The sequence below is a fragment of the Nilaparvata lugens genome, chromosome 3 (genome assembly GCF_014356525.2).
Source record: "Nilaparvata lugens isolate BPH chromosome 3, ASM1435652v1, whole genome shotgun sequence".
In the NCBI taxonomy this organism is placed as follows: Eukaryota; Metazoa; Arthropoda; class Insecta; order Hemiptera; family Delphacidae; genus Nilaparvata; species Nilaparvata lugens.
Genome location: NC_052506.1, coordinates 79,684,131 through 79,703,073, shown reverse-complemented (window position 1 = coordinate 79,703,073; position 18,943 = coordinate 79,684,131). Strand labels below are relative to the sequence as shown.

Here is an 18,943-nt window from a genome sequence, read left to right as displayed (position 1 = left end):
AGACTATGGAATTATTCATCATAAATCCGTTGTTGAGTGGATTATTAATTGCATGCAATTAATATCTCAATGCAACTTGGTGAAAAATCAGCTGTCGTGTGGACTATTTATTGCAAGCAATGAAATGAGTCATGCACATGATATCTCGAAGTAGCATATTATTTTTGACAATAATTTGTTGTAAAACAACTATGCTACTATCATAAATAAACTTACCAAGTTGAAAGCAGAGAAAAGTCGGGAGAAAATAATATGCTATTTCGAGTTATCAATTGCATGCCTCATTGCTTGCATTTGATAGTCCACACAACAGCTGATTTTTAGCCAAGTTACATTGAGATATTAATTGCATGCAATGACGCATGCAATTAATAATCCACTCGACATCTGATTTATGATGAATAATTCTATTGTCTGATTTTTACGGTAATATTGGCGTTCGAAGGAGACTCCTTTTCCTTTTTTATTATCCTTAAAATACAAAATTTCAAAAAATCTTGTATATACATCGACGTGAAATTCAAAGAGGAACATACCTGTCAAATTTCATGAAAATCTATTGCTGCGTTTCGCCGTAAATGCGGAACGTATAAACATAAAGAGAAATGTAAAACCGTCGACTTGAATCTTAGACCTCACTTCGCTCGGCCAATAATTATTGTCAATACAACAACCCAAACAGCCATTAGTTGTTTGCACACCGATAACTCGCCGACACGTCAGGACAGGAAATAATTCACTATGATGGACAGTATTAGAGGAGGCTGTGGTTTTCAACTGCGCGAGGTCTCCTGTTCACAGAACTACTAGTACAGTTGGATTCAGTTCACTGTCTGTATTGTTCGAATGGTAATTATTGTGGTTGGTAGAGTGGTTGGTAGCACTGGGGGCTACTTGAAAGTCGACTCAGAGGAGTGTCTCGGTTTTTGTGATATTTTACCTGTTTTATAACATATTCCATTCGATCTGTGTTTTTTCTGGGAAGGTATAGTATACCCTGCAACTGTGTGTGTAAACTGTCGGCAGTGAACTGGATAACTTAACACTACATCAGTCAATCTATTTTCTAACCTAAACGGATATTTGAAGAAATCTGGCTTTTGATGGTATTCGTTTGTTTTGAGATGAACTTTGACCTTCCTGCGTGAACGCAATAGATTGAATTTTCCCCAATTATATCTGGGTAACCGAATTGTGAGCAGTTATTGAAAGGAATCTCCATTTGCTTTGTGTCGCAACTTATGAGCAAAAATGATACAAACTATTCCACTGTGGTAATCTTGGTTTCAATTGTGATTGCTTCGAATGCCTGAATCTGGTGATTGGAGGATACGGATGTGGATGCTGGCGTGGAGAGAGGCGATACAGTTCGGCTGCTCCCGTCACCTGAGTCTCCTTTTCAACCGGCTTCGTGTCTGATTCGAACCGAGGGTGGACTCGAGTGGTGGATCACTATCTCTTATCTTATCGGCTGAACTTTCTTTCTAGAAAAGTGTGATTGTTGTGTCAACGGGCTCGTTTTCGGACAGTATACACCTATAGATAATTAACGGACCTTAATATTGCTTGACTGTTTTTGTTGTTATCAATTTTCCTTTTCATATTTCTCTTTATATTATGTTTTCACTTGCATTTTAAATACCCTTCTGTGATTCCAATTGAATCACAGTATCATAACTCTATTTAAGAATTATTGCTTTCCTTCTTTATAAAAATATATCACAATATTAAATAGCCTAAATCAATAGTAGATTGAAATCAATAAGTGTGCTTTATAAGATAGGTAGCCTACAATATCATAACGCATAATTTTCCTATACTTACGACACGTCTTGTAGTGTTCTCTTTCTGCTTAATTACTCAATTGGGAAATGGATAATTTCACTCTCAGTCTGACAAATAAAGGGAACACCAAGCTTATTTACCGTGACTTTTCATATAGAAAATCTTTTGAGAATCTTTCTGGTGAGATTCAATGGCGTTGTTTATCAAAGTCGTTCAAAGCGTCTCTAAAAACTAATAAAGCAATATCTAAAATAATAGAAATTGATTCTGCTGCTTCACATAAACATAATCATCCCCCGCAATGTAATAATAAAACGGTTGAACATGTTGATTTATCAGTGATCATTGATGAGGATACTGATCGGGATCGCCCCACCTAGTTACAATTGACCCGTTGTTGGCTTCATCCGGAGCTGCCTTATCTTCTACACCAGTATATGATAATAAGGGTAAACCGTCTACTGGATTTGAGTACGAACAACATTCACTTCACTCTTTCGATGGAAGTGTTTGCTATGAGGGAAACAATTCTGATAATGTTTGTGATAAATGTTCTGTTAATGTTGGGGAGTTGAAGGGGAAAATGCAGGCATTGTCTGAGGAAAATGCTCGTTTGTTAGTGCAGTGGCATGCTGCAATAGATCGGTCCATTGTTAATGATAGGATTATTATGGAGTTGAATGATAAGACAACTATTGATTTTGGGACTCAAACAGACGATAAAGAAGGAGGGGAGGACTCTGTTGCTGCTGTCTTGTCAAGCTGCAGAGCGGTGAAGGCAGGTGCGGTGGGAAATATTATTAGTGATAATCTTGATAAGAAAAATGTGTTTCTTAATAAGATCTCTGAACTAGCAAATGATTTGAAATTGAATGAAAAGCTATTGACAGATGTGGGAAAGAATGTTGGTTTGGCGAAATTGGCTTTGAATAGTTTCCGCAGATCATGCTCCTTGATTAATGCTGCCTGCAGAGATGTCAGTTCGCTTAGTGGGTTTGGTTTAGATAGAAGACTGCATTTGTGGGCTGATAGTCATGGTAGGGGGTTGCGTGAGCGTGTGGGCTCCTTGCTGCCAAATGAGTTTTCTTGTGTTGCCCACATTCTTCCAGGGGCAAGGCTTGAAGCTTTGACTGACTGGATGCTCTCCCCAAATGAGGTCAAAAACTGCCAACAAAAAGATTGGGTCGTCGTTTTGGGCGGTACTAATAGTATTAATAGTAACTCTGATGAGATCTGCAAGTCAGCATTCATGCAGGGGTTAATTGAGGTGATTGAAGCATATATAGAGAGTAATATAATCATATCCACTATTCCCTACCGCTATGATTTACCTGGAAGCTCACATATTAATAAAACTATAGCTGCTATAAATACACTCATAAGACGTTTAACTGATGTGTATCCGGTTCATGTACTAGAATTGTGGACTTTGGAGAGGCGGTTCCATACAAGCCACGGACTTCATCTGAATGGAATGGGTAAATTACTTACTGCTAATAAAATAAATGATATTATAAGGGGTGTTGACAGCAGATGTATCGGCCACCCCTCATCAAGAGTGTCCTCATTTTCTTCCAAGGCAATGCAGTCAAGTGTTTTAGTCTCTCCTGGTTTAAATGATGATGGTTTGGCAGTTGGCAGTTCCTTGTGCCCTGGTGTGCAGGATCATCACAATGTATTTGGAGATCAGCATTCTCTGTCTGATGTGAGTCAGCCTTTTCTAGGTTTCGATCTGGCGAATCATGTAAGTGTGGACACTCTGCTTGAGGATGGAAGGGATTGTCTGAATGTTTCTGGAGGTCAGCAATCATTGTCTGACTCGAGTCAGCCTTTTTTAGGATTCGACCTGGCGCCCCTAAGAGTGATCTAAGTTTTGATATGCATGTAAATGAGTCAAGCCCTAATTATTTAGAGTCTTCTAGAAATAATAATAAAAAATTCCGATTGAATTTATGCTCCATAAATGTGCAGTGTTTAAGAAACAAATTGAATGAACTTGAAATCTTATGTAAATCACAGAATGTTGACATATTGTGTATCATAGAGCATTGGCTGGTTGAACAAGAGTTACCATTCTACCAAAATATTGATAGGCTGGCACTTACTGGCAGTTTCTGTAGACAGTCACCTTGGGGCGGTGTAGCTGTATATTTTAACAATAGGAATAATTTTACTATTAAACCACTTGACTTGTCAACTTACGGTGTGGAAGTTTCGGCGGAATTTGCAGGTTTTTATATTGTTGAGCTATCACTCATAGTGATATCGATGTATAGGTCTCCTAGAGGGGATGCAAACCTGTTTTTTAATAAGTTGGAGCTTTGTATTTCTTATGCACTGTCTGTGGGTCATTATGTGTTGATTGGAACTGACCATAATTTCAATGCAATTTATTCACCAAGGGATGTCAGGGTGTTTCTGAATGTTTTGCAGGGGTTTGGGCTGACAAGTTTAATAAGTGAGGCAACAAGAGGATGCTCAGCTCTTGACTCAGTTGTAACAAACTTAGATCCGGATTGTTTCACTGTGAATGTTAGCAAGGATCAAATATCAGACCACAAACATATCCTTCTGAGAGCTCGGTTGGTTTGCTATAGACGGGGTAAAACACTCAAAACTATCCAGTATCGATCATTTAATGAGAATTGTCTTCAGATTTTTTGTGCTTCACTACAGGATCGAATTGAGCCCTGGTTTAATAAGATTTCAACGTTGTCAGCAAGGGAGGGGTTTACGTTTTTCTTTTGTAGTTTTAAGGAACTTTTTGATTCTTTGTTTCCTGTGAAGACTAAAAGGGTTTTCTCATCATCGGGGAGGGATGCTGGTCGACTGGGGGGTGGTCCAACCCGTCCAAGTTGCGATTGGTTCACTCCAGAACTTGAAGAACTGAGAGAGCTTATTCTGTTGGTAAGTGACATGTGTAAAACAAACCCTAATCTGAACATTGTATTGAAGAATCTTAGACATGGGTATCGCAATAAAATTAGGGAAACAAAATTGGAAGCAAATGCAAAACTCATTATGGAGTCTAGTAATAAAATAAAAGCTGCCTGGACCCTTATAAACAAAATAAGACCACCATCAAAAGAGACCAACAACTCATTTGCCACAGCAGATGACTTCAACAATTATTTTCTTGAATCAGTTGAGAAGATTGTGAATGATATACCAAATGACGGTGAACCTATTCAATTTACTCGCATGCCTGCCATAGTTTCTGAATTCACCTGGAGTCCTGTATGTGCTCAAGATGTAATTGAAGCGGTTTTAGGTTTCAGGAGTTCTAATTGTAAGGATATTTATGGCATGACCCCAAATTTGCTCAAGCAGATGATAGTTATTATTGCACCCATATTAGCATTGTGTATAAACAACTGTTTAGCTAGCGGTACTTTCCCTGAACAACTCAAAATCTCCAGAACAGTTCCAGTCTACAAGAAAGGTCCATATTGTGACACCTCAAGTTTCAGACCAATTTCTATAATTCCTGTTTTTGCTAAGATATTTGAGGCAATCATATTTGCACAACTGTATAAATACCTTGAGGAGCATGACCTCCTGGCTCCTTCTCAGTTTGGTTTCAGGAAGGGAAAATCTACTGTCATGGCTGTGGATTCACTGTTAGAATCGATTATCAATTCTTTTGAGGAGCGGAAATCAACTTTTTCAATGCTATGTGATCTCTCACGAGCATTTGACTGTATTCCTCATACAGTTCTTTTAAAGAAATTGGAGCATTATGGCTTACAGGAATGTGCAATTCGGGTGTTTGAGTCTTACCTTTCTGAGAGAAAACAGATTGTACATTGGAATGATCAGTGCTCAATTCCTCTTCTGGTAAAACGGGGTGTGCCACAGGGCTCATTGTTAGGCCCATTACTCTTTCTTGTAGCAATAAATGATTTGCACTGCTATCTAGCGGGAAATGTGCTGTTCTATGCGGATGACACTTCCTTGTTCTCTGCAAATAAGAGTGTCACCCAAGCTAAAGCAGATGTGATGGAGCTGTATGATAAAGCTCGTGATTGGTTCTCACTAAACAGATTGTCTCTGAATGAGGCAAAAACCCAAAGTATACTGTTCTCTCTATCTGATGTCAGTGAGTATTTGCAGCCGGTCCGATTATTGGGGTTCACTCTTGATGCCAAGTTATTCTGGGAACCTCATATAGACATGGTGTGCTCCAGTCTCAGCAGCATTGTCTATCTACTGAGAAGGCTGATGTCTGAACTGCCAATTTCGGTGGTCAGACAGGCCTATTTTGCTTTTTTTCATTCGAGGATGAGTTATGGTTTGAAATTGTGGGGTCATGCATCTAGCACTTCTAAAGTTCTGTTAATTCAGAAGAGAGCGGTCAGGGTGATTTCTGGGGCGGGCTATCTAGATCACTGTAAGCCCCTTTTTTCTAAAAATGGCATTCTATCCGTCATTAATGAGTTCATCTATCAATGTTTGAAGGATATACATCAGATGCAGGATAGGCTACCAAAGAGCAATGACATTCACAGTCACTTCACAAGAAACCGTGAGAGTATATATATACCAAGATGCAGACTTGAAAAGTCCAAGTCGAGCTATCCTGTGATAGGCTACAAATTCCATAACTTGCTACCAACTCAAGTTAGATCCTTGCCGAATAAACGTTTTCTCCAAGTACTTAGATCCTGGTTGATTGTGAATCAATTTTACTCAGTAGAGGAATTCATTGCTGCTGATCACAACACCCTAGTCAATTTAATATAATACTTTTTTTGTCTATTGATACCCAAGTACAGGCGACTAAATTATCTGATCTAATTGTAAATTTGCTTTTACTGATCTGTTTTATTTTATTTATTATTGTCTATTGTATGTATTGTATCTGTGCAGTTTATTGTATGTTTCTTTAATGTGAATTGTGACTTGGCTATATGTAACTTCTATGTTCAACTGGCCCAATAAAAACTTGAAACTTGAAACTATTGATGTTATTCATAAGGAATGCTGTCAAGTTTAGGAATCTCACTATATTCATTTTTCATATTTTAAACCACTGAATTACTAGAACTTTATCTTTAATTTAAATGGTTGTTCTTTTGATGATAATTTTCATCAACTGACCTGTCAAATGCACCTCGGCATACTTCCATTCGAGAGTGGCAACACTGAATCCGGGCAAATTGATATGTAAGGTGGTGGTGAAATGCGGAAAGTCCCAATCCTGCATCATTATCAGGACGTCCATCACCAGAATGAACGATGCCAGAAAAGCACGAGTCAGTTCTGCGAAAAACAATGGAAGTTGCTTATAAAATAATTTTAGTGAATCATCGCTGTATATCTGTAATGAACAATAATCAACTGAAATAAATAATAAACAATTTTTCATTCCTGAAGACCTCGTTGTCTGTCTGCGACAATGTTAAACTAACCCACTGATGTCCATATTCTTCTATTGCTAATGGAACCACAAACCATAAACTCATAAGATTATAATTTTTCCATTGCTACTATAGCACCTGGTAAGCTAAGCACAAATAAGCTATTCTATTTTTAATTAAATTGATAAGAATATTGTTTGTGATGATATGACCCATTGGTTCAACCTTCTGTATTGGTAAATGAGATTATGATGAAAAAGTAATTGTTCTGATGTGATTTGATCGCTATATTTGATACATCATACATTCTGAATGGATAAACATTCAATGTGGTGTTAACTTTCACATTCTCATAGATGTTTTGTGCAGTTATATTTATGTAATGTAATGTAATTCGATTTAATGGAATCATGATTTTCAGTATCGTACAGTTGTAGAAGCGGGAAAAATTACGCATTAGATTATTGAGTAGTTCAAGTTAGAATGAAAACTAGTCCACACTCCAGGAGGTTGTTGAATTTTTGTTGTTGAAATTTTCGTTCATTTCGATGGATAATATTCTCCAGAATTTCCTCTTTACAGTGATGCTATACACATAGTATTCCAAATGTTGTAAAAATTTTGAATAATTTTTTGAAGAAATGGAAATTTTCCGTACCACATAAATTCAACTAAAAAATTTCAGCATTTCAAAAACTTCATAACGGGGGCGCGACAGTCGAGACCGACGACATTCGAGGGCTGCGACAGTAGAGGACTGTTTTACAGTCCTCTACGGTCGTAGGCCTCGACTGTCGGGAGTGTACAAAAATTGGAGAGGCCTCAACTGTCGCCTAACGCAGGCGACATTTGAGGCCTCTTTTTCAGGAGTCCTCTCACGTCGTAGGTCTCGACTGTCGGGGCTGTACAAAAATTGGAGAGGCCTCAACTGTCGCCTAACGCAGGCGACATTTGAGGCCTCTTTTTCAGGAGTCCTCTACCGTCGCTGGCCTCGAATGTCGCTGGTCTCGACTGTCGGGCCTGTACAAAAATTAGAGACTCGCTTGCAGCAGGCGACAGTTGAGGACACATCCTACTGCGATTCCAGACAAAATACATTTTGTAATGATTATAACTTCTGATTTGTTGAAAACCAAATAATGGAAACTTCCTTCATAAAAAAAGCATATGAACTTTGAAGGTAGATAGGGCTTATATCCTTAAAGGATTTTCAGAACGATCATCTTTGTGAAGTAATTCATGATTTGTCAATGAAGGAGGCATAATGCAGTAGTAATGGATTCCCATTACTTAAAAATATGTTAAGGGACCATCATCCAAGTACTGGAATGTATATGACTTGACCACCTTTGTTGACGAAACTCAATTGGAGGATGGAAAGATGCTGAGATGCTGGTATCTTTATTTTACATGCTGAACTTTCAAAGTTACACGAATTTAAAGTTATAAAGAATTTAAAAGTTACAAAATTAATAAGCTTCAGAGAATAGAAAAAGGTTATATACAGTAGTATGATGCTTAGAGTAATGAACAAATTTACCTTTTTATAAAATCTAGGAAGTTGATTTGAAAAATCAACAACTTTACATAAAAATTCTTCCTTAAAAATATTTTTTACTGTGTTTTTGAAAACTATACCCGAAAGATCTCTAGCAATTACTATATATAATCAGGCATATAATTTTGTACCTGTGTGAAACCACCTTTTTTGAGATCTAAGATTATTCCTGTGCCTAGTATTTATAACTCGCACTTTGCGCTCAGCAGGGGGCTTCGCCCGCGGCACCCCTGACAATGTTTTTCTGGTATATATTATTTTTGGTTTAATTTTTTTTTAATTTGGGGTTGGGCTGTGCCCCCTTGCACCATACAATGTTTAATTGGAGTGATAAAAGTTTTGGGTTGGACATTTTTAGGGTTAGAAAGTTTTTGAGGCCTAAAAATGATTTGTTTTAACCTTTTTGTGCGCTTGATATTTTTAAAATAAATTAACTTGCATTTCCCTTATTTTCTAACCATTCTCTTCCATTCAACTCAGATTAATTTTCTGAACGTCTTACTCATTATGTTCGGGACAGTGAAAGAAAAATAAATGATTTTGAAAGAGAGGCTAGGAAGAAGAAAATAAAAATGGAAAAGCTACAGGAAGACCAGGAGGATGGACAGGCAGACTATGAATATGGAATGTTTTAATGTTAGTAAGTTCACTTCTACTGTTATTCGTTGTTTCCCGTAAATTAGTTTTTTGGAACATTTTCTCAGAAACCACTGAATTTTTCACAGGCTACTCATATCATTAATGCACACATTTTGACCCGGGGGTTTCAGGGAAAAATGATTTGAATAAAAGTTACAGCCATGAATGAGCATAATTTTTCAACCGCGAAACGTATTATGTAAAAAATGTTTTTTCAAATTCTAGGCAATATTTTCCAAATTCACCGGGTCAAAAGTTGTAAATTAATAGAGTCAATAAAGATCTAGAAAAAATTTGTTGCCAATTGGACAATTTTTCACTGAGAAAATGTTCCTTATGTTAACATTGGCTAATATATAACCTCCGGGTCCTGCTATCCACACTGCAATGTGACCATTTGTGGATGCTCGGCTGGGCACTCGTATTTGCTCGACAAAAATCGGAGCGATAGCAAGCGAAGGCCAACCATCCATACTCTTACACTCGTCGTCATTTTTACACACTTGACGAGAGTATATAAGATAAGATAATAAGATAAGAATGTTTATTTCGCCAAAATCACATAGTTACAAAACATGAATGATACATACAAAATGCATAATAAAAATGTAAATTATAATAGATCTAAATGATTTGGCACAGCCAGCAAAGTTAAACTTGTGCGCTAGCTGTGAGTTCATAAAGCAAACAGTACGAAGTAGCCTATAGCAATACTGAAAAATGGAAAAAAATATATACCTAATTGAATAATTTCGTGTTAAAACCAATTATACAGGTGATAACCAAAAACAAGTCATACAGCCTACATTTAAATCTTCTAAATGCAAACTAATGAAGAAGAATACAATAAAAAATGAAATTTTCAGTTGTGAGCACATCCCAGTGCTTAATCAATTTTCATAAATAATACAAAAGATAGAAAGACATTCAAAACTCAAAAGAATCATGAATAGATTTATTAACATTTAGGCATTGTAAAATATATATTCTGCTCAACCCATACATTTATTTCCTTGATAAGTGCTTTAGTAATTTTTGAATTAATTAGTTTTATCGGAATTTTGTTTGAAAATATATTGCAAAGATAGGTGAATTGGTGTCGACAAACTACTAGTTTTATTAAGTTGATATTGAAATTATTTAATGCTAATAAACGAGTTTGGTACGGTATATTTCTAATTTCTAGATTACTTCTGTTCTTATTTAAGTGCAAAACAATCCTAGTTACATACATCTGTCTTAGTGTGGGAACGCTTAATTCTTCAAAAAGTTTCTTGCTTGGGTATCGTCTTGGTTTACCCAGTGCTGCCCTTATAAGATGCTTTTGTAGTGTGAAGACTTTATTAAAGTGACAATCATATGCACCACCCCAAGCTTCAATCGCATATTGAAACAGCGAGTGGGCATACGCAAAATAAATTGATCTTTTTACATCCAGGTCTTTCGATTGTATAGATGCGGCATTAGAATATACTTATATCATCTTTGTAAATTTCGGACATATTTAAATGCACTGGACCCCATCTTCAGTATAACTTGAAAACTGGACAATCGTTGCTGATGCTATCAGATTTTATTTCTAGTTCAGTGTGTTTACCCATGTATTTTAACGATATTGAACTTTGCATTGTTCTGATATTGTGTTGAATAGTAACACTAGGGGTATATTTATTCAGCTTTATGTAGGCTGACTAGATCGCAGAATAGCTGTGATGTTGGAGTGAGAATGTTAAATAAATTGGCACAAGAGTGGATAGAAGAAGCTCCATCATAAATCTTCAAAAAAGCTACACAGTAGTTGAATTTGAAATCAATTTTATACTGTGGAAGATTTTTCAATTTCAAAATATTCTTAACTATTGTTCATTGTACTTGAGCTTACTTTCTTCTGTGTTATATTTTACTTGCATGTTGTTTTGACTGATATTTGTTTTTTAGCCTGTTGTTCCTTCCTAATCATATTTATATGATTTGTGATTCTGTCCACGAATAAATAAATAAATATTTTCTACTTCAACCCTTCAAGTTATAGTTTGACTAAGGGCATATGCTAACATTACGTTCAAAGCTAAACCACGTTTACTTGAAGATATATTTGCATTTATCATAATGTGTTTCATACAGGGTTCAAACGAACAGCTGACATTTCCCCCTTTATACCGATTATCTGTATAGGGGCCTAAGTTTCCTAAACTGCAATTTCTGACGTTGTCTATAACTATTGTAATGTTCAACAACAATAGAATAATTATATTTCTTTATTTAATATTAAAATATTATTTTTCTACAACTGCGCGTAAAAAAAATTTACATAGGAATGTGTTGTACCTTGGGACAGTTGTACCTCGGGACAAACGCCATTGCTCTGCCATCTTTGGGTGAAAGTTCAAACTAACCTCTATTAGTTATTAATCTTGTCACTAGGAGTTACTACAGAGCAAATGGCGACTATCTACTGAGTTTTGTGGAAGCTGAGTTACAAATTGGAAAACTGTCATAGGTGAGTAAATTTTTGTTGCATCATTGGTTTTTTTTCTAATTTTGTTTATCGCTTCTGTGTTGATGATAATAACTTATTATTTAACTGTAAAACATTCCCTTTTCAATGGTATGGTTGATGAGTCTTTTCCATTAACCTAAAACTATTTTATTAGCCATGTTTGTCTGATAATATGCAATGTGTTGTACCTTGGGACAGCATCATTGTTGTACCTTGGGATGTCCCAAGGTACAACAAATTTTGGAATTTTGTTGAAATACACTTACAAAAGTAATTTATCTAACAAGTTGGTATTGCTGTAATTTTTGATTTATTGTATTGTCAGTAAATGTAGAGTATTCAAAATAATATCAAATTGCATTATAAGCAGGCTAATTTTTTGATGGTTTTTTCTTTGCTTCTAGATCAATGCCTCGCAGCAAGGAAGGAAAGACTAGGGAGAAGATAGATCAACATGCTTTGGAGTCTGCTGTCAATGATGTTCTCAAAGGAACACTCAAGATCAATGAAGCTGCTCGAAGGTATGGACTAAGCAATTCTACTGTGAGTAGGCACTACCAAGCATTTCTTGGAAAAGAGGAACAACAGACTCTTTTTAAGTACAACAGTGAAAAAAATTCGGTCAAAAAGGTTTTCACAAATGAAGAAGAACTGAGGTTAGTTACTTACCTGAAACAATCTGCTGCACTACATTATGGTCTAACAAAGAAAAGTACACTGAAATTAGCTTTTAATTATGCTAAAGCCTTGTCAGAAGAGACTGATAGTAAAACCAAACTTCCTAAAGAATGGGTTACAGCTGAATCTGCAGGGGAGTTTTGGTTGCGTGGCTTCCGAAAACGGCATCCTAGCCTAAGCTTACGCAAACCTGAGGCAACAAGTCTTGCAAGGGCAACTAGTTTTAATAAAGAGAATGTCAAATCATTTTTTGACAACTTAGAAGCTGTACTGGAAAGGCATAAGTTTCAACCAAATGAGATATATAACTTGGATGAAACTGGCAACTCTACAGTTCATGCACCTCCCAAAATTCTTTGTTCAAAAGGGATAAAACAGGTTGGCTCTGTCACTTCAGGGGAAAGAGGACTAAACATTACAAGGATAGCCTGTGTCAATGCTATTGGTAACAGTATACCTCCCATGCTGATTTTCCCTCGGGTGTACTTCAAACAACACATGCTCATAGGAGCTCCAAATGGTGCAATTGGAGGTGCAAATCCCAGTGGATGGTCAAATGAAGACTTATTCTTTGAATACATGAAGCACTTTATTGAGCATGTGAAGCCTACAAAAGAGAAGCCAGTCCTGCTTATACTCGATAACCATGAGAGCCATATCTCCATACAATCTTTAGATTTATGTAAGGAGAAGGGTGTGGTTTTGTTAACATTCCCACCCCATACCTCTCACAAGTTGCAGCCATTGGATCGGACGGTTTTTGGGCCATACAAAGGCTATTATAACAGTGCAATGAATAGTTGGATGCTATCCAATCCTGGAAAGCCCATTCAAATATACGATGTAGCTGGATTGGTAGGCAATGCTTTCAAAAAAGCATTGACAAAAGAGAATATAGAAAAGGGATTTGAAGTCGCAGGAATACATCCATTCAATCGAAATATTTTTACAGAAGATGAGTTTCTCTCTTCCAACGTTACAGACCGTGAGCAGATTATTGATCAACAACAAATGGATGACATTGCAACCCCCTCCATACAGCCGTCAACATCTTCACAAGAAAATTTAGGAAAATTTAATTTTCCTGGCTGTCTTCACAAGACAGCCAGGAAAAACAAGAATCCTCACTGACACTCCAGAAAAAAAGTTGATTGAACAGCAAAAAAGAATGAAGGACAAAAAGAAAGATGTAGTTAATAAGAGATTGTTTCGTGGTTTTAAGAAAAACTTGAATAGACCTAATCTAAAAAAGAAATTTAAAACAACTGGATATGACACAAGTTCAGAGGATGAGGATATTAGTTTGCCATCTAGTGATGAAGAGTTTAATAATGCATCCATTGAAGAACAAATTAAAGAAGTTTTAGATGAAGAGATGGAAGTAGACCTTGAAACAGTCAATGAATGTAATGAAGTGAAAGAGAATGATTATATTTTGGTTAAGGTTCCTGGTAAAAAGAGAGTTTTATATTATATAGCGAAAGTTTTACAAAAAACTGACATGTATGAGATTCAATATCTAGTTAAAACTGGAGCTAATACTTTTGTATTAAGAGATGAGACCAAATTTGAAATTGATGAGGGAGATATCATTTGTAAGTTACCTTTGCCTATAACGTCAGGAACCTCTGAGCGTCTAAAGGAAGTTATGAAGTTCCCTGTAGATTTTAATACTTATGAAATGCCTATGAATTAATAATGTAGTTAAATACATATTTTATTGGTTTTTGATCTTATTTTTCTATTTTTGTTTCAATTAAATGAGATTTATTTGCTATATTGGATTTTTTCCTAACCTTCCACTTAGTACCAAGGTACAACATTTTGAAGGTACAACAGAAGAGTTTCTTTACGCTCGCTGATCGGCTGATGGTAAGCAGCTCGCCAAAAGGTCAGATCATAACTTAAAAAGTCGGTAATTGTAACTCCGACGATATAAGTAATTTAACAGGTTTGGGCAGTTGTAGAAAAAAATGTGTATGTAATTCGCGCGTAATGCTTCTTATAAGATAAGATAAGATAAGATTCTTTATTTCGCATCCAATTTACAACAACAGAACAGCGCACAAAACTGAAAAAAAGATAGCAAATAAGAATAATAAAACAATATTTAAGACAACTTTTTAAGTGAATAAATATGAAATTTGCTGATAATACTAATTGTATTAATTCTCATTATAGGATTACTGAAATCCGCTTCGCGTCGCGTGATAACTGTTTTGCGCGAGCGATAAAGTCACGCATTACGCTCTTAATACATAAATAGCTATTTTCATGATATTTCTGAAGCGGCTCACCTGTGCTGGATATGAAATCGCGGTTGAGCCGGTCCCAGGAGATGTAGTCGCTGAGGATGAGGGTGACGACAATGCCGGTGGCGATGACGGAGACCACCCAGAAGATGAGGATGCGGGGCAGGTTGGAGCGTCGCCACAGCCGACGACAGGTGGGTGCCCACTCGGGGTACAGGTTGTCCTGCAGCATCACGTCGGTCACCATCAGCGCCGTGATCAGGTCACCCAGCCACGTGCCGCAGGCTGCCGTTTTCATCACACTGAAAACCAATTTCAGGTTGGATTTACTCCAACTTACATTGCACACGAAATAGTAGGATTAATTCGTCACACTGTCAACCGATTTCAGTCATTTCATTCATGAAGTGGAGAAGCATAACCTACTTTTAGTGAATGTATCATAGGATTTACTCCAAGTTACATTGTACACAAAACATTAGACTTAATTCGTCACACTGTCAACCGATTTCAGTCATTTCATTCATGAAGTGGAGAAACATAACCTACTTTTAGTGAATAATTGTGTATCTTGGATGAATAAATTGTTAATATGCTATTATACGTTATTGGATTTACTGCAGGTTACATTATACACGGGAAATAAGGCTTGATTCATCACACTGTCAACCAATTTCATTTATTATTTGTTATGGGATTTACTTCAAGATACATTATACATGGTAAATTGGGATTGATTCATCTCACTGTCAACCGATTTCAGTAATTACATGTCAGAGGATAGATATACTTCAAGCTACATTATCTATACTATAATAAAAGAAAGAACTGGCTTATATACGTACGGGATAGGAAATTCACAAATGACGCATCATCACGTCTCAACTACTCAACTGATTAACTTGAGCTTTTGCATATAGATTCTCAATTAAACAAGGATGGTTATAGGCCTATTTTAAGTTTTCAAGATTCCAGTAAGCCAAGCTTCTAATTAGACCCTTGTGAAGCACGGGTTACCTGCTTGTCTATGATATTATTATTAAAGAATAGTTGAGGTTGAATTATTGCCTCTTCAATAAAACTATCCGTCACCTGGTTGCAACTGGTTCCTAATGGCATCTACCGTATAAGAATTGCTATGTCCTGTGTTACTACATGTGTATTACATGTCAGAATTTAATTCAAGTTACATCATACACTGTAAATTAGGCTTGATTCATCACACTGCCAAGGAGAAGCACTTACTTCAATCGCTACCTATTTATTCATTAAATGTCCTATGATTTACATTATACATGGTAAATTAGATTTGACTCATCACACTGCCAACCGATTCCATTCATATGATATATGCAAGTATCCTCTCTCGGCTTATAAATGTTGAAGGACTTATAGAATCTAATCGTCCAAAGACTTTGTATAATGGTCTTTGTTTTCTTATCTTTTTCAAAAAAAAAATTTAAATGACAAATGACAAATTTGATAATACTCTACAAACTATACTAGTTTCAAAAATAAAATGAGAAGTTCATCAGAATTTTAATGAATGGGAATGCATGCATTACAATACTCACCTAGCATAAGTTATACCCATTCTACTGTCAATGAAGTAATATGGCTTATCGTAGAATATCAATAGAATCAGGTTGTAGACATGGGAAAATAAGTAAAGTGAAACGATCACAGTCAGAAACATTGCAATCCATGATCCCTGCAAAATAATATAATATATCTTAGGTTGCCTCATAATGTTATTTTAATCAAATTAACATAATTGTAGAAATGAATACAATGTAGTTGATTTGTAGAAATGAATACATATTAGAATAAACGTAATCCTGAAATACAATAGATAATAACAACATTCATCAGTTTCAGAGATGAGAAAATAATGAAATATAGTACAAAACAATACAAATTAGAAAAAAAGCACATAGAGAAAAGTTTTTTATCATTATTCTGAGGAATGAGAATTTAAAACTAATTACAGTATGAAACATATTGAACAACTAAGGGTAAGGGTATGATCACATTGGATGCGAATACCAGGTAATTCAAAAAGGACTTTACAACTTTGAAAATTCATATAAATCTTATTAAACAAGGTACAGAGCTGGTTTTGGTGTTGTTTTAAAGGAGAACACTCCACGTTTTGACTCGCGTAGTCCGCTTAGTGCCTGGTTGTTCCGCACAAGCGCTAGCGGCAGTTACGTCAAAGATGGCTGCCTTCACTGGACCCAAGCGTGCTAGCTGTGTGTTTTGATTCGAAAAACGGCATTGTGTACCTTGATATGTTGCAAAAATTTTTGATACCACAGATCGATGAGGATGACCGAGAATGAAATGTTTTCTTTATGCAAGATGGCGCACCACTACAATATCTGACTGACGTCCGGGATTTTCTTAATATGACCGCTTTCCAAATCAGTGGATTGGCCGTAATGCGCCAATTGCATGGCCCCCTCGTTCCCCAGACTAACACCGCTTGATTTTTCTTGTGGGGTTTCATAAAGATATTGTTTATGTACCTCCTTTGCCAGCCATTCTCCCTGAACTTAGAGCAAGGATTTGAGCAAGATACACCTGAAATGCTAGTACGAGTCTGGGAAGAAATCGACTATCGATGGGATGTCTGCAGGATAACCAACGGAAGTCACAAAAAAAATCTTTAGTTTAAGGTAAAAAACTTGAAGTTTTTTTCCTTTAAAACAACACCTAAACCTTCTCTGTATCTCGTTTAATAAGATTTATATGAATTTTCAAAGTTGTAAAGTCCTTTCTGAATCACTCGGTAGGTACAAGTGCACGTCAGATCATACATGACCCGAGAAAAAATCTGAAAAGAGTCATTGAAACACGTTTTGAATTGCATGTAGCTGCTCACACTAAACGTAGAATCAATGGAAAATCTTTCCAGATTTTGATTCTCATCTGTGCGCTAATCATGCAAGCACTTTTACACTGATTACGCGTGCACTTGCTCATACACGCATGCGCATCCAATGTGATCATACCCTTAGTCACAAAATAGCCGTTTAACAGAAGAAAATTAAAACTATCCGAAAAATTATTCAACATAGTAAACTCATTTTTCTAGATCATACCCTTAGGCTAGCTTCACACGCTTTCGGTTTCATTCGGTTCGGTACGTTTTTGGTTCGGTTCGTTACCGAAAACGAATGAGGCTTTCATACATGTCAGGTTTTAATTCGTACGGTTCCAATTAGGTATTTTCTTCTCAAACACAGCTGTGTCTGGATTTTCACAGTTCATACTTGTATATTTGAATATAACAGCTTGTGTTAAATTGTGATACCATGTTATTTCTTGAACAACAAAATTTTAAAATTAATTGAAAATTGTGAATGATTTGAATAGTTCCTTTTTAATTTTGTTAATTTTTGATGTTCAGAGAGATGATTTTTTTGAATTGAAAATTTGTTTTTGTTTTGACACATGGTATATAAACTTCATCTCTTCTCTCCATTGATGAAATCATGTAATATTCGTGGAAAAATAAAAAAAATAATAAAAGAATAATAATTCTCCCTGAGTTTCAATTTATATCTTTCATATTTTTTTAGCAAACTATTCATTGAGAAAGAAATGTTCCTGTGAACTAACAGAAATGAATTGACCATTATGATTTTGACTTGGAAAATTTTGAAACAGATAATCACGATATCAGTTTAAAATGAAAACAAAAAATCTGGTGTGGCGCACTCACACAACTTTCCTTGCCGTTATGGAAATTGATCACCTGACGCTAGTGTTCCCGCGCATCTCAAGTCTACTATTCAAAGATTTGAGCCAGCTGGTGACAGGGCAATAACGCTGGAGACACACAGATGAGGTTTGCTACATCTTCATAGTGAATGATTTAATAGAATCAACAATAATTTGCAATTGAATAATCACATTTTCTCGAATTTAAAGCTTATTTTCAATTCTAGGTGAAAATGTTACTGAACATTAATTGTAGAGATTTTCATGCTCAATCTACTCCACTTGATTTTTTTCGTTTCAATTGTATCTGAAGCCTGATAATTGGGAATCTATCTGCATTGATGGGGCGAAGCTCCTGAAATTTTTACAGATATGGGACTTGTGGCAGTTGATAGAGCTTATCGATGACTATTTTAGGTATGAATTTGATCAAAATCGTTTTGCC

General features: G+C 36.1%; 1 protein-coding gene across 1 annotated transcript in view; it reads right to left on the bottom strand.

Annotated features, from left to right (window-relative positions):
- LOC111056664 overlaps positions 1-18,943 on the bottom strand; it is a 131,211-nt gene that overhangs the window by 26,670 nt on the left and 85,598 nt on the right. The window contains exons 9-11 of the mRNA XM_039424744.1: positions 16,347-16,483; positions 14,818-15,074; positions 6,886-7,047 (exon numbers count right to left, since the gene is read on the bottom strand). Of these exons, the coding sequence (XP_039280678.1) occupies positions 6,886-7,047; positions 14,818-15,074; positions 16,347-16,483 (556 nt within the window). The remainder of the gene's footprint in view (positions 1-6,885; positions 7,048-14,817; positions 15,075-16,346; positions 16,484-18,943) is intronic.